The sequence below is a fragment of the Gobio gobio genome (genome assembly GCF_949357685.1).
Source record: "Gobio gobio genome assembly, chromosome: 6".
Lineage (NCBI taxonomy): Eukaryota > Metazoa > Chordata > Actinopteri > Cypriniformes > Gobionidae > Gobio > Gobio gobio.
Genome location: NC_137102.1, coordinates 51,627,454 through 51,641,718, shown reverse-complemented (window position 1 = coordinate 51,641,718; position 14,265 = coordinate 51,627,454). Strand labels below are relative to the sequence as shown.

At 37.4% G+C, this 14,265-nt stretch overlaps 1 protein-coding gene across 5 annotated transcripts in view; it reads left to right on the top strand.

Annotated features, from left to right (window-relative positions):
• Nucleotides 1-7,956, top strand: part of per2 (period circadian clock 2) — a 37,448-nt gene extending 29,492 nt beyond the window's left edge. For 3 of the 5 annotated variants that reach the window (XM_079819973.1, XM_079819972.1, XM_079819976.1), the window contains 3 exons: nucleotides 430-643; nucleotides 3,065-3,215; nucleotides 6,726-7,956. In XM_079819973.1, the coding sequence (XP_079676099.1) occupies nucleotides 430-643; nucleotides 3,065-3,215; nucleotides 6,726-6,890 (530 nt within the window). In that variant the 3' untranslated portion in view covers nucleotides 6,891-7,956. The remainder of the gene's footprint in view (nucleotides 1-429; nucleotides 644-3,064; nucleotides 3,216-6,725) is intronic. The other 2 variants (XM_079819975.1, XM_079819974.1) reach the window with 1 other exon arrangement.
• Nucleotides 7,957-14,265: the final 6,309 nt, after the last annotated feature.

Here is a 14,265-nt window from a genome sequence, read left to right as displayed (position 1 = left end):
TTAGAATGATTTCTGAAGGATCATGTCACGCCTGATGCTGAAAATTCAGCTTTGCCATCACAGGAATAAAATTGCATTTTAAACTATATTTAAATAGAAAACAATTTATTTAAATTTTAATAATGTTTCACAAATGTACTGTTTTACTCTATTTTGATCAAATAAATGCAGCCTTTATGAGCATAATTTTAAGTAAATTAAAACGATTAAATTAACCATTTTTGACCACCTTATAAACAAGCATGTGAAAGCACTCCTAAAAGAGGAAGAATCTCATATTCTAAGCCCACAACAATCAACATTTTCCCACTTCCTTTAAATTATTTTTGGATTATGTTTGGTTTCTCCAATACACACTTTCCATTATAAAATGGTGCTTTTCAGAATGTCTCTCACCACCCCTTTCTGCTGTTTTGTTTTCTTCCTCAGGAAGCAGCAACACAAGCAACAACAGCAGTAACTACTTCGGCAGTGTGGATTCCTCCCAGAAATCCCATAAGGCCAAGGGGCAAGGCTCTGGTTCGCACTCTGTGGTGCTGGATGGGAGTGCAAACCTGAACAAGTATGTACTTCAGGACCCACCGTGGCTGCTCATGGCTAACGTAGAGGAAGATGTTATGATGTCATACCAGTTACCATCTCGGTGAGTGGGTGGAGAAAAGAGAAATAGACCCCCCCACCCCCTCCCATCACCACTACTACCAGTTATGCCGGCTTACCAGTTAACCCGTCCCCCCCTTCCTGCCCTTCATCTTTAGACCTTTAAGGCACCGATATACTCACAGCGAAGTTCTTTATCATTCTGCGCTTAGCGTTAAAAAGAAGTTCGAAATACCTTTTCAGCGTATACTGTTAGCGAACATCAGCTGTGAGCAATGTTTAGATGAATATTTAAATATCTGCTGCACGCTTTCCTCTCAATAACAAAATATACACAGCAAAAATGTCAGCGATGAGAAAACAGCAGTTAAGAAAGCATGTGATCGTAGCAATGCGGATGTGTTTGCACAAGCTCTGCAATTCGGCACTCCAGTCAAGTCACGTGTATTTATATAGCACTTTATACAATAGAATGCTTTAAAGCAAGCTAGTTTTTTGCTAGTTTCAGCCCGACACAGTTATTATTTTCACGTCCTGCGCCATGTTGTTTAAATGGCAAATGCGTTTGCGCCCATCTGTTTGCCCATGGGAGTGCTGGTCTGAAAACGAGGTGTGTTCAGGTGCATTGTTGGCGCATTGCTATTTTGAGGCGACTGAAAACGACTGCGCCATTGACGATCTGAAACCTGGTCTAAAGTCAATGACCTGTTTGCATAATGCCGAGCAAGCAGGCGTCATTGGACGAGCAGATCCGTTTCCTCGCTAGAGAAGCCTTCAGTTTTTCTGCTTTGCAAATTCCAACATGTAAATAGCGAATCAGCCATGGCGCGAGCGCAACTGGCTTTTAAAGGGAATGGGAGATGAGACTCTAAATCGGTTTATTGCACGTTACACCCAAAACATACCCATTACTCACTAAGTGCACTTTCACCGGTGCGCTTTAGACCATGTGCTTAGATCGTTAAAATAGGGCCCTTAGTATTAAACATGACAAACCGTGTCAGTGATTTATAATTAGAATTACAACTTCAGTTTCTACTATAAAGCAGCTCTCCAGTGTGGTTATGTTTTAACTGCCGTCTGACCTTGACAGAAGAAATTAACCAGAAAAGATTTCCAAAGAAGGCGGAGCCTCAGTGCCACACCCACTTATTATCGCCACGGACCAATGGTAGTTCAAAGGAAAAGTTTGCTTTGACAGGCTGTTTTGAACTCCTGAAACAAACTCCAAACGAACTTTGTTGTGGCCTGATTTAGTTTAAAATGACGTCACATCAGTTTGTTTTTCGTTTTCGCTTCAAGTATATCGGGGCCTTTAGAGCTCAAGTCTTGTCAGTTGATATCCAGAGTCCATATTGTGTCTAACCTGGTGAAATGTCACTCAGCTGACCAAAAATTTTTGTTCCAAACTACATCATATTAGGGAAGTGAAGTGAAGTCTTTTTTTATAGAAATGCCCATTAGAGGGCGCTACATAAATGTTCTTTGTGTGCACTTGGCCATTGTTTGAGTGTGTGTGTTTGTATTTTTTACTTCCCTTTTGAAATGGTTTTATTCAGCTTTCACTTTTACAAAGTCAGACCACAATTTTCAAGCTTGTATCCACCTTTTTTCCTACATGGGAATGTATTGAGTTATAGAATTATGGGAGTAACTTCTGTTATACTGTAAACAATCAGTGAAAGGTTCACTCTATGAACGCCATAATTAGCATTTTCAAAAACGGGGATGACTATAAGATGACTTTATTCTACTCACCCTTCAACCATCAAACATTAAAAGGAAGTCTAAAAGAGTAAAAGCATTAAGAAATTACTACAAAAGACCATGAATATATATAATACAGTATATGTCTGTATAACTGGAATATTAAGCAATCATATTTCAAAGTGATTTTTTGTCATTTTGATAGACAATAAATATTGTGTTTACCTGCTTTAGAAACTTTCCAGTAAACACTGCTAATAGGGATTAAACGTTAAATACCATTTTAAAGCATCCGTGTGAAAACAAACCTGGAAAGAGACGTGAGGATTTGGGGATAAATTATTATTCATGGTATATTTGGTCAATTAAATCGGGAGAGCAGACCACAAATGGGCAGTATACGTTGTAATGTTTCATACTGTTACAGTGGAATAATATAATCAGGAGGAAACGCAGTGTCTGAAAGAGCTCTTGCCAGAGATATTCTTGTCACATTAAAATACCAAGCGTTATGTTATTCTCCTGACGTCTGAAAATAGAACACGCAGTCAAACTGACGGATTATTTGTAGCGCAGCCTTATGATTTGAAATGTTCAGTATTTTTGAGTGGAACATCCCAAAACTGGAAGTGCCTCCCATAATCTAAAATGCAGTTGCCCCGTTAGGACAAAGGTGGATAGGTTTTAATCTTGTATTGTTTTTTGCCTTGAAAATAACAATGGCATTAAATCACAAACAAATTCTTCCCTTTTGCAGTGACATCCAGAAGGTTCTGAGAGAGGACAGGGAGAAGTTGCGGCAGATGCAGAAAAGTCAGCCGCGATTTACTGAAGACCAGAAGAGAGAGCTGGCGGAAGTGCATCCCTGGATGAGAAGAGGCGGACTGCCCAAAGCCATCGACGTCAAGGTCTGTATACATTGATATTTTATCTAATATCTACTCATGTACGTTTTTAATGCATATTTTGTTGCATGGAGGATATACATTCAAAAGTTTGGGGTCAGTAAGATTTTATTTTATGTTTTTGAAAATCTTCTATGCTCACCAAGACTGCATTTATTTGATCAAAAATACAGTAAAATAGTAGTACAATATATATAATAATGGTTTTCTATTGTAACACATTTTTAAAAATATAATTTATTCCTGTGATGACAGCTGAATTTTCAGTGTCGTCAGTGTCACATGCTTCTTTTCCTATATGCTGATTTGCTGCTCAAGAAACATTTATTTTGTATTAATAATGATGAAAACAGCTGTGCTGCTTTTTGTGGAAACTGATATTTCTTTGAAATAGATATGAAATTAGAATTAGAATTTAGAAATTGTAGCTTTAGTGTCACATTTGATCAATTGAATGCATCCTTGCTGAATAAAAGTATTAATTACTTATTGACGCCAAACTTTTGAATGGTAGTGGTTATTATTATTATTTAATTTTTTTTGGTGGGGGGCTAATCAATAAGGCATTTAATAAGGCAGTATAAGGCATTTAAAAAAAGAAAATATTAAAGTGGTCAAATGTAATGTGAAATACAGTTTAACAAAAAAAAAGTTCAAAATTATTTTTAGATACAGTATCGGTCATGTTTGGAAACATTACGATTTTTAAATGTTTTTAAAAGAAGTCTCTTCGGCTCACCAAGGCTGTAATTATTTGATCAAAAATACAGTAAAAATGTATACAGTAAAATTGTGAAATATTATTACACTTTAAAATAGCTGTTTTCTGTTTTAATATTATTTAAAATGTAATTTATTTCGGTGATGTCAACTGGATTTTCAGCACTCAGTTATTAATAATGGTTTTTATTTTTATGGATGTTGAAAACCATATATATATATATATATATATATATATATATATATATATATATATATATATATATATACGTTTTTTTATGTTTTTAAATAAGTCTCTTCTGCTCAGCAAGGCTGCATTTATGTTATTAAAAATACAAAAAAAGCTGTAATATTGTGAAATATTATTAAAATGTGTAATAACTGTTTTCTATTTGAATATATTTTAAAATGTCATTTATTCCTGTGATGCAAAGCTGAATTTTCAGCATCACTACTCCTGCCTTCAGTGTCACATGATCCTTCAGAAATCATTCTAATACGATGATTTGCTGCTCAAGAGACATTTCTTATTATTATCAATGTTGAAGGTTTTTTTTTTTTAGGATTCTTTGGTGAAAAGAAACTTCAAAAGAACAGTATTTATCTATTTCAGCTTTTGTTACATTGTACTACATTTCAAAAGTTTTGGTTTTGGTAAGAATTTGTATTTTTTTAATGGGGAAAGAACTTAAAGAAATTAATACATTTATTCAGCAAGGATGCATTAATTGACCAAGTGACAGTATAGACATTTATAATGTTGCAAAAGCTTTATATTTCAGGTAAATGCTGTTCTTTTGAACTTTCGATTCATTAAATAATCCTGAAAAAAATTGTACACAACTGTTTTCAACATTGATAATTATAATAAATGTTTCTTGAGCAGCAAATCAGCATATTAGAATGATTTCTGAAGGATCATGTGACACTGATGACCAGAGTAATGATGCTGAAAATTCAGCTTTGAATCACAGAAATTAAATGCATATTAAAATATATTTGAATAGAAAACAGTTATTTTAAATTGTAAAAATATTTCAGAATATTACTGTTTTTGCTGTATTTTGGATCAAATAAATGCAGCCTTGGTGAGCAGAAGAGACTTAAAAAATCTTAATGATTCCAAGCTTTTGACTGGTAGTGTGTGTGTATATGTATGTATGTATGCATATATATGTATGTAATATATATATATATATATTTTACATACACACACACACTAGCCTGACGTCGTCATACTCAATTCTAGTCAGAATATGAGTCTGATACTGCTCCGTTGGGCTGTGATTATGGGGCGTGTTTCAACCGAACCAGGAAAGACCTCAATTGGATAGACCTACAACCAATTAGAGCAACGGAGCGACGCATAACGTTAGTAGTCAAATGTCAACAGAACTCAACTGCACTGTGTTGCCAAGTCCACGGGTTGAAGCGACCCCAATTATGTGATATACAGACCCAGGAATGCGAATTTTAGCAGGCAGTCCTTCCAAAATAACACATATTTTACCCCCCAAAAGCCTTTTTTCCCCGGAAAACCCCCCTGGAAAGCTATTGGGCTTGTTTTTGGCTAGTTTTGAGGAATGTTAGCAATTGGGCGGGTTTTGTTGTAAAAACTTGGCAACCCTGTACCTGCACGCACGCTGGAATAAGTAGCCTAACGTTAGAAGATAAAGATGAGTGTAAACGAACTGGGCTAAGTTCGGCTGGCATCCAGGCTACACACACACACTACCAGTCAAAGTTTTGGGGTATCATGGTTTCCACAAAGAAAAAGAAAAATGTTAAGCAGCACCGCTGTTTTCAACATTGATAATAATGAGGAATGTAAATCAAATCAGCATATTACAATGATTTCTGAAGGATCATGTGACACTGAAGACTGGAGTAATGATGCTGAAAATTCAGCTTAACCATCATAAAAATATATTACATTTTAAAACACTAAACATTAAATCATAAAACAGTTATTTTAAATTGCAATAATATTTCACAATATCACCGTATTCACTTAGCCTGACAAGTCGGACCCACATCAAGATGTTGGGTCTGGGAACTCACCATTGGCAGGGCTCAATCCGAGGGGCGAGATAAACAGTTGTCTTTCAAATTCCCTCTGCATGCAATAGGATAGCGCTACAACCAACCAGAGCAATGAAGAAAGTGAAGCAGAGCTAGTTGATAGATTAAACTTCTGCCATATCCGGTCGGCAAAAATCTCTGAACACATCTTCCTTTCTTAAGAATGACTTCAGTGCCGTTTTTTGTTCTTTTCTCAAAGAAAAGCTTAACTCCAAGTCTTCCAGAGTCGCGGCCAAAGCCGATTCGAAAGACCGCTGTTCCCCAGCTTCTTTGTTTACAAGTAGCACGCGGAACCACGGCAACTCTGCCGTCATTATGTTAAGCCCGCCCACTGACTCTATACACGATGTGATTGGCCTGACCAGAGTTTGGTTTTTCCAGCTCACAAGCCAACGGAGAGTTGCTAGACGACCCTGGCTGCAAATTTATAGATTTCGAAGCTAGTGTTCGGTGTATTTTGGGTCAAATAAATGCAGCCTTAGTGAGCAGAAGAGACTTCTTTCAGAAACATTAAAAAAGCTTAATGTTTCCAAACTTTTGACTGGTACCGTTTGTCTTTGTAACTTGAATAACTTATACCACATCTAGTTCATTCCAGATGGATAAAATCAAGTGCTACCTTGTTTAATTGAAGAATAGAGTCTATATCACATTAAGGAAGTAAAATGGCTTGCAAAATCCATGTAGACTAATAAAAGTGTTTACTTGCAGGCGTGTGTCAGCTGTGAAGAAGTCAGTGAAACCCTCCCAGAGGAAGATCGGCCAGATCTGCACATGGGGGAATCAGAAAGCAGTGATGTCACGGCGCCCTCGGCCAATAGCAGTGAAGACCCTGCACACTCAGAAGCACATGGCTGTCCGGGTCCTGTCACCTAAACCATATTTCTCAGAACTTTTTCTACCTGTATGACTACAGACCTCGTCTGATCGGAAAATGCGGACGTTTCAGCATTGAGAAAATGCTTCTGCCGCAGCCACGGACCGCCAAGAAGACTCGCTAGAAGACTGGTTTGTGTGAGTGTGTACAGATGTGTAAATACATGAGTGAGAGAGTGAGTGAGAGCATATCAAAGTAAACCGATTATTTCCAGACAGTCTAAACTGTCTTTAAAGCCAGAGTCTGTGCTGTTCAGTGACCATTACTGTTGGACTCAAAGGAATCGTGATTCCTTTTCAGTATTTTTCCCCTGTGTATATATACAGACTAACTTATTTTCTTCTTTTTCTATAAACATAGTTAGTTTTTTCTGAATAGACGTATAAGCACTTGACACAGTTCTTCTGGTGTTTGATGGTTGTGTTGTGGGATATATTTCTGATATCCTTTCAAATTCACAATTCTACACTGAGGACTTAAAGTTTATGAGCTGAAATATTATTTATTGAACTAGCGCAGTCGAAAGGTGCTCCACATGTTTGGCACGAACCACAATAACTCAACTTTAGCACTTATTTGATCAGACAGTGAATGTAAGAGCTCAAGTGCAATGAATTAGTAGCATTCTGTGAGAAGTTTCCGACTAAAGAGTTTAGGTGCTATTGTTTTGTTCAGACTTCTTGTCTGTCTGATGGTCTGTTGCTATATAGAACCTCTGTGTTACATTTCTACACTTTTATAAGCTCAAACACAAGTTGAGACTGAGGTCTAACTCTGATCTCTCTGACTGTCTCCACCTAATCCTGCTGTACAACCACTAAATCTCTAATTACAGCTCAAAAACACGGGACAAATGGGCAGAATGAGGTTTAAATATCAAATTCAAAAGTCCACGTGGAGGTCAACTTGGCAAGCTTTTATTATTGAGGGATCTATTTCACAACATTTAGCCCACTTTGTAAATAAATGTCCTTGCATTCGGTCACTTTCATACTTGTGGTGTTCTTTTATGTTGTCCCTTTTTGTTGTTTAATAATTTGAAATAAAGTCTATTTTTTAGAAATGAATTACGAGTGGCTGCGTCTTTGTTCATGTTCAAGATTATCAAGATTTAAAATACAGTGTACAGGATAAATCGGACCACATTTTTCAGAGATTCCACATAAGTCAAAGTCTTACGTGGAATTAAATGAATGGTGAGATTTTTTTTCTCTGGTCAAATATATATTCTTTAGATCCTCCTGATATCCAGGAATAGACTTTTTAAGTCTGGATGTCCTGTTAAAGGGTTACTTCAGTGATTTAGCAATAAGCTTTGTATTTAAACTGGGTCATTTATGTAGTAGAAATGTGAAATTATTCTTCTAGGCTGTGAAAAGACAGAAAATGTATTTTTGTCTCATGGGGATGAAAGACAACAACTCCCAGAATGCACTTGCTTAGCTGCCCACCGCGGCTCCACCCCAACGTCGGTTTCATTTTTATAGTATATATCAATTATTGTATAGTACAATAATTTCGTTCAGCTAGAGAATAAACACTACAATTAAAAACTGAATGTGTCTTTTCAATAACGCGTGAGTGAGCCGAGCAAAAGTCACGAGACAAACGCAGCAGGAACAGGAGTCAGATTTCAGTCATCACGAGAGCACAGAGCTGAGGTAAGCGCGGCAGTCATTCTCAGCGCGTGTCCAGTCTGGCGCTTTCTCATGGGATGTATTCACTTCCTCCCTGTAACATGAGGCTGCCAACTTCCTACCCCTACTTCCAGGAAGCCAGGTGAAGGCAAACCCTCCCAAAGAAAGGTCATTTTCATGTTACTAATAAGTATTTTTTATTCACATATATACATCTACATAACCATGAAGGTCTTTATAATCATCCAAACAAAACAAATCTTACAAGTGATCTATAGTTGTTTGCATACTTAGACAAAAGTCCAAGCGTCAACTATACACTCACCTAAATGGTTATTAGGAACACCTGTTCAATTTCTCATTAATGCAATTATCTAATCAACCAATAACAAGGAAGTTGCTTCAATGCATTTAGGGGTGTGGTCCTGGTCAAGACAATCTCCTGAACTCCAAACTGAATGTCAGAATGGGAAAGAAAGGTGATTTAAGCAATTTTGAGCGTGGCATGGTTGTTGGTGCCATGACGGGCCGGTCTGAGAATTTCACATTCTGCTCAGTTACTGGGATTTTCACGCACAACCATTTCTAGGATTTACAAAGAATGGTGTGAAAAGGGAAAAACATCCGGTATGCGGCAGTCCTGTGGGCGAAAATGCCTTGTTGATGCTAGAGGTCAGAGGAGAATGGGCCGACTGATTCAAGCTGATAAAAGAGCAACTTTGACTGAAATAACCACTCGTTACAACCGAGGTATGCAGCAAAGCATTTGTGAAGCCACAACACGCACAACCTTGAGGCGGATGGGCTACAACAGCAGAAGACCCCACCGGGTACCACTCATCTCCACTACAAATAGGAAAAAGGGGCTACAATTTGCACAAGCTCACCAAAATTGGACAGTTGAAGACTGGAAAAATGTTGCCTTGTCTGATGAGTCTCGAATTCTGTTGAGACATTCAGATGGTAGAATTTGGTGTAAACAGAATGAGAACATGGATCCATCATGCCTTGTTACCACTGTGCAGGCTGGTGGTGGTGGTGTAATGGTGTGGGGGATGTTTTCTTGGCACACTTTAGGCCCCTTAGTGCCAATTGGGCATCGTTTAAATGCCACGGCCTACCTGAGCATTGTTTCTGACCATGTCCATCCCTTTATGACCAGCATGTACCCATCCTCTGATGGCTACTTCCAGCAGGATAATGCACCATGTCACAAAGCTCCAATCATTTCAAATTGGTTTCTTGAACATGACAATGAGTTCACTGTACTAAAATGGCCCCCACAGTCACCAGATCTCAACCCAATAGAGCATCTTTGGGATGTGGTGGAACGGGAGCTTTGTGCCCTGGATGTGCATCCCACAAATCTCCATCAACTGCAAGATGCTATCCTATCAATATGGGCCAACATTTCTAAAGAATGCTTTCAGCACCTTGTTGAATCAATGCCACGTAGAATTAAGGCAGTTCTGAAGGCGAAAGGGGGTCAAACACAGTATTAGTATAGTGTTCCTAATAATCCTTTAGGTGAGTGTAGTTGCCGGTGGGCAAATTACTTATATAATGGGGAAATGGGGTATAATGTGTTAATAGGTTAATAAATCAAGATTTTTGGTCTTGTTTAGTGCTTTCTGCTTTCACAATAGCCCACCTAAAACATAGCTTAACCCTTTAACTGACATCTGTACTGTAGATCTTTATTCGATAGGGAGAAAATCTGTCAAAAGGAGGAGAGGAGAGAGCGATCTTTCAACAGCTCTACTGTCCCACGACTCCCACCCCTGTGTCTGCTGTCCAGGGGTGGATGGGCCTTCCAGTTTTCAAGCTTCAGTCAGTCACACAAAAGGAAGAATGGAAAGATAAAGAGTTAAAGCATGGGAATAATTGCTATAGATGGTCTTTTTCTCCCTTTTATGATATTATGTCTTGTAAGGGCCAAAATATTGAAGCCCCTTCATCCAGTTTGGTTGCGTTTCATTCTAATCGGTCAAGGACCTTAATTATTTTCATTATAGCTTATATTTCCATTATAATGTTGAAATTCAGACAAGTAATGAGTTTACATTTACATTATTATATGAAATCACCTACTACAGTCAGCCATTGAATACTATGGGACTATTTTTATTGTGTTGTTGTTGTTATATAGATGTAATTTCGTCATTCTATTTATTTATTTTCATTTAACTTTTTGATACACAATGCCCTGTTGGGGCAACTTAATGGCTGCACTTTGTTCTGCGCTATGTTCCACCACTTTAAGACTTCATTTGTTGTTTGTTGTGTTTTCATGTTCAAAAGATTACAAGATAGATGCAGCTTTTTTGAGTTTCCATCGAATGTTCTTCGACTTGGTAATAAAGATTGATCTGTTGAAAGTAGTTATTTTGAGTTAGACGCCAAAAGTTCTCCTCCTATTCAAATTTGACATAGAAGGGGAACGATTTTCAATAAAAAGAAAAAAAAAAACCTGGGGAAAATAAATGCAGAACAGGTTCACATAGGACACTATTAACATGTCTATATACATGAAACTATTGGGCACAATGGGTTAAGACTAATCCTGGATTAAAATGCATTTTTGAGCTGAAAGAAACATGCACTGGCATATCTTAAAATATGCCATTGCCATTGTTTTGTCTCAAGGTGCACACCATTAATGTTCTTTTTTTTTGTCAACGGCACGGTTTATAAAAGCTACTTACATTGAAAGCCCAATACTGGCTTAATCTAAGCCCTGTCTGTGAAACCAGGCCAATATTTTATAATTATTTAAATTGGACTAATTGTTAAATTGTTTGTCATAAACCAACATCTCAGGGAAATGTTATTTCTAATCAAAATATGATTTTCTGTTACAATACAGGGCATTGATTTCATACATGTCCACTGTAGAGGACACTGTTTATCAGGCATTTTGGGAGACAAAGAAGTGAATAGGCAAAGAAATCATATCAATATTCCTATGAAATATTAGATATTATTATGAAAATGCTGTCAATTATTACTCCCGTTATTACACTTCTTTTTTTAGTACATGTTGCCCCAAGAACAAACTGAACAACAAAAAACAAACAAACTGTATGGCCATTTTACCCACATATTGCATAAAGTAAAATCGTAGGCCTATATCAATTCATTCCGTTATATCTTTCATAACATAGTTGAGAATCCTTTTTAAACAAATTTTAGTTAAAAAAAATTGCAAACCTAAAAATGTATTGGTGATTGAAAGAAAAATTCCCATTGTTTTTGCCTATACATGTCATTTCATGTCATTTTATTTTTTAAACAACTCAGTCCTCAGTCCACTTACGAGAACACAGCAAACAAATAAAACATAATTTTTCACAAATTTCTTTCTTATGCTCTAAATAATGCAATGACATGAAAAAATACTAGATTTAAAAAATACAAATAAAACTTTTTCCCCGGGTCTTAGGAGAAAACGACAAGAACTTCTCCTTGGTCTTTAAAAAATGACATTAATTTAGTGTTCGAATTTAGCCCTAGGACTTAAATCGTGTTTGTCGGGCATTTTGTGAGACACAAGCAGTGAATAGGGAAAGAAATCACATATCAATATTCCTATGAAATATTAGATAGGCTATTATTATGAAAATGTTGTCAAATATTACTCCCATTATTACACTTCTCTTTTCATTACATGTTGCCACTAAGAACACATTAATATGAAAATTAGATACACTTTATACATTGTATTGAATGGGACAAAACTGAAAGAAAAAAAGCTGGGAAAAAAACTATGAAAAAAAAAACATTGTTTTTGCATATAGCCTACATGTATTTTATTTTATTTTCCACAAAACAACCTGGTCTCCACTACAGTGGACTTAGCAAATATGAATAAATAATTTCTTAATTAGTTTCTTATGCTCCAAACAATAATGACATTTTAAAAAATAGCCTAAATTAAAAAATAAATAAATAAACTTTTTGTCTGGGTCTCGGGAGGATATAACGTGTCACTTTGAAACACGTCATAGCAACTTGTGTGTATAAAATGCCTATTTCCAGTCATTTGTTTAGCTGACCATAAGACGTCTTTGCTTTTCAGTGTACAGTACAGCCCAGTCCTGCGCAAACGGACCGTTGGAACAGAGGGGCCTCATTCTGCGCCATATGTTCAAAGTCAGACGACCGTTAAAACGGTTTTTATTATTATACAGCGCACATCCGACGCACAGCTTCCCTTCATGTGATCAGACTCTCCTCACTGTGCGCCCAGACAGGGGTTTGTGCCACCGCACATGAAAGGCGCGCTAGTTCCTCTCTCTTTCACACCTGCGCCAATTTGAGGACAAGGTGTGAATGGCTCCTCCAGGCCTCCTACCAAGACAACAACCTTCAGACGCCGAAAATCCGGCTCTGATCCGATGAAAGCAGTGCTAATACAACCTGTCAACAGTCTGTGAACCCTATGTGGATTTAAAAGAGTTAATACGTATTTACATCAAACGTGCGTAAATCTTGGGTTGTGGGAAACTGCAGTTAATGGTTTATATAAACTAAGACTGACCTTCATAGGTCATTCATTTGGACTAGTACTCAGTCTGTTAGGCTATTCTTTAATTCATTGGTTTAGCAGCGTCTAATTATTCTGTCAGTTTTACAGCCGCATGGCTATTCCAGTCGCGGTTTAGTCACGCGGATTCTCATAGCTATTCTCCACACGTTTTAAATAAAACAACGTGGGTTTGTGGCAGGCAATAGGCCTATTTGTGATCTGTAAATCTCTAAAGAGTCACTTCTGTTTTGTCGACGTCTGAGAAACCGCGAGAGTTGATATTCAGGTGAAGCGACTTCGCGAGTGTCTGTGCTGCAGGTTCCCCAGCACGAATTTGTTTGGTTTACGTGCAAATGATAAGCACTGTTAACCCTTTGGTGGCTAGTTTTGCTTTGGTAGCTATAACCCGTTTTTAGAAAAATGTTTATAACGTATAGCCTCTATTTTCGACTTAATTTGGAGACGTTCAAAGCCCCCAACCCATGGAAAAGTCACAGAAACGAACATTTTAAAAGATCATGGAAATTTATAGTGAATGTTTCTGCTCAGCTCTAGATTTCATGCTTTTCAATAATAACCTAATATAGTCTACATCTTCTGTTAATCAGGGGCGAAATAAAAAGCCGTAACATCGAGTAAAAGTTACGGGAAATCTACGTGGTTTGGCGATCGAGCGCCATTTTTTTTTTTACGGACGCCAATGAAAGTTAGGCGCGTGAGGGTTAGACACATCTCTTCATGGGTTGAACTGTTATTTTATGGATTGTTCTGCCGACGAAACACTGAACAAATAGATTTCCAAGAAAGTAGACAAAAAATGGAAAAATTTCAGTAGACAAAAAATGGGAAAATAAACGATATAGGAGCTCAATACAGCTTTTTACTGCGGATCCATTGAAAACACGGCAAGTTTATTCCTCCCAGCCTCGCTAGCTAGCTGTCATGGCGCTGCTCTGAATTAGGGTCTATTTATGGTTGCAGACAGCTATTTTTGCATTAATTCGCTATTTTTGATGACATACTTTGCCAGCAACACAGTCTACAGAAGACATGATCTGCAGCACGATACATTTTAGCTCGTCTCTCTGGCTGCAATGGCTGATCGGCAATGGAGTGTTAAGTTTAACACGTCTTAAGCCTCAAAATACCCAAAGTTCCTATTCACACTTTCAGACTTGTAGAGGAGGTGTGAAAGCAGATTACATACTC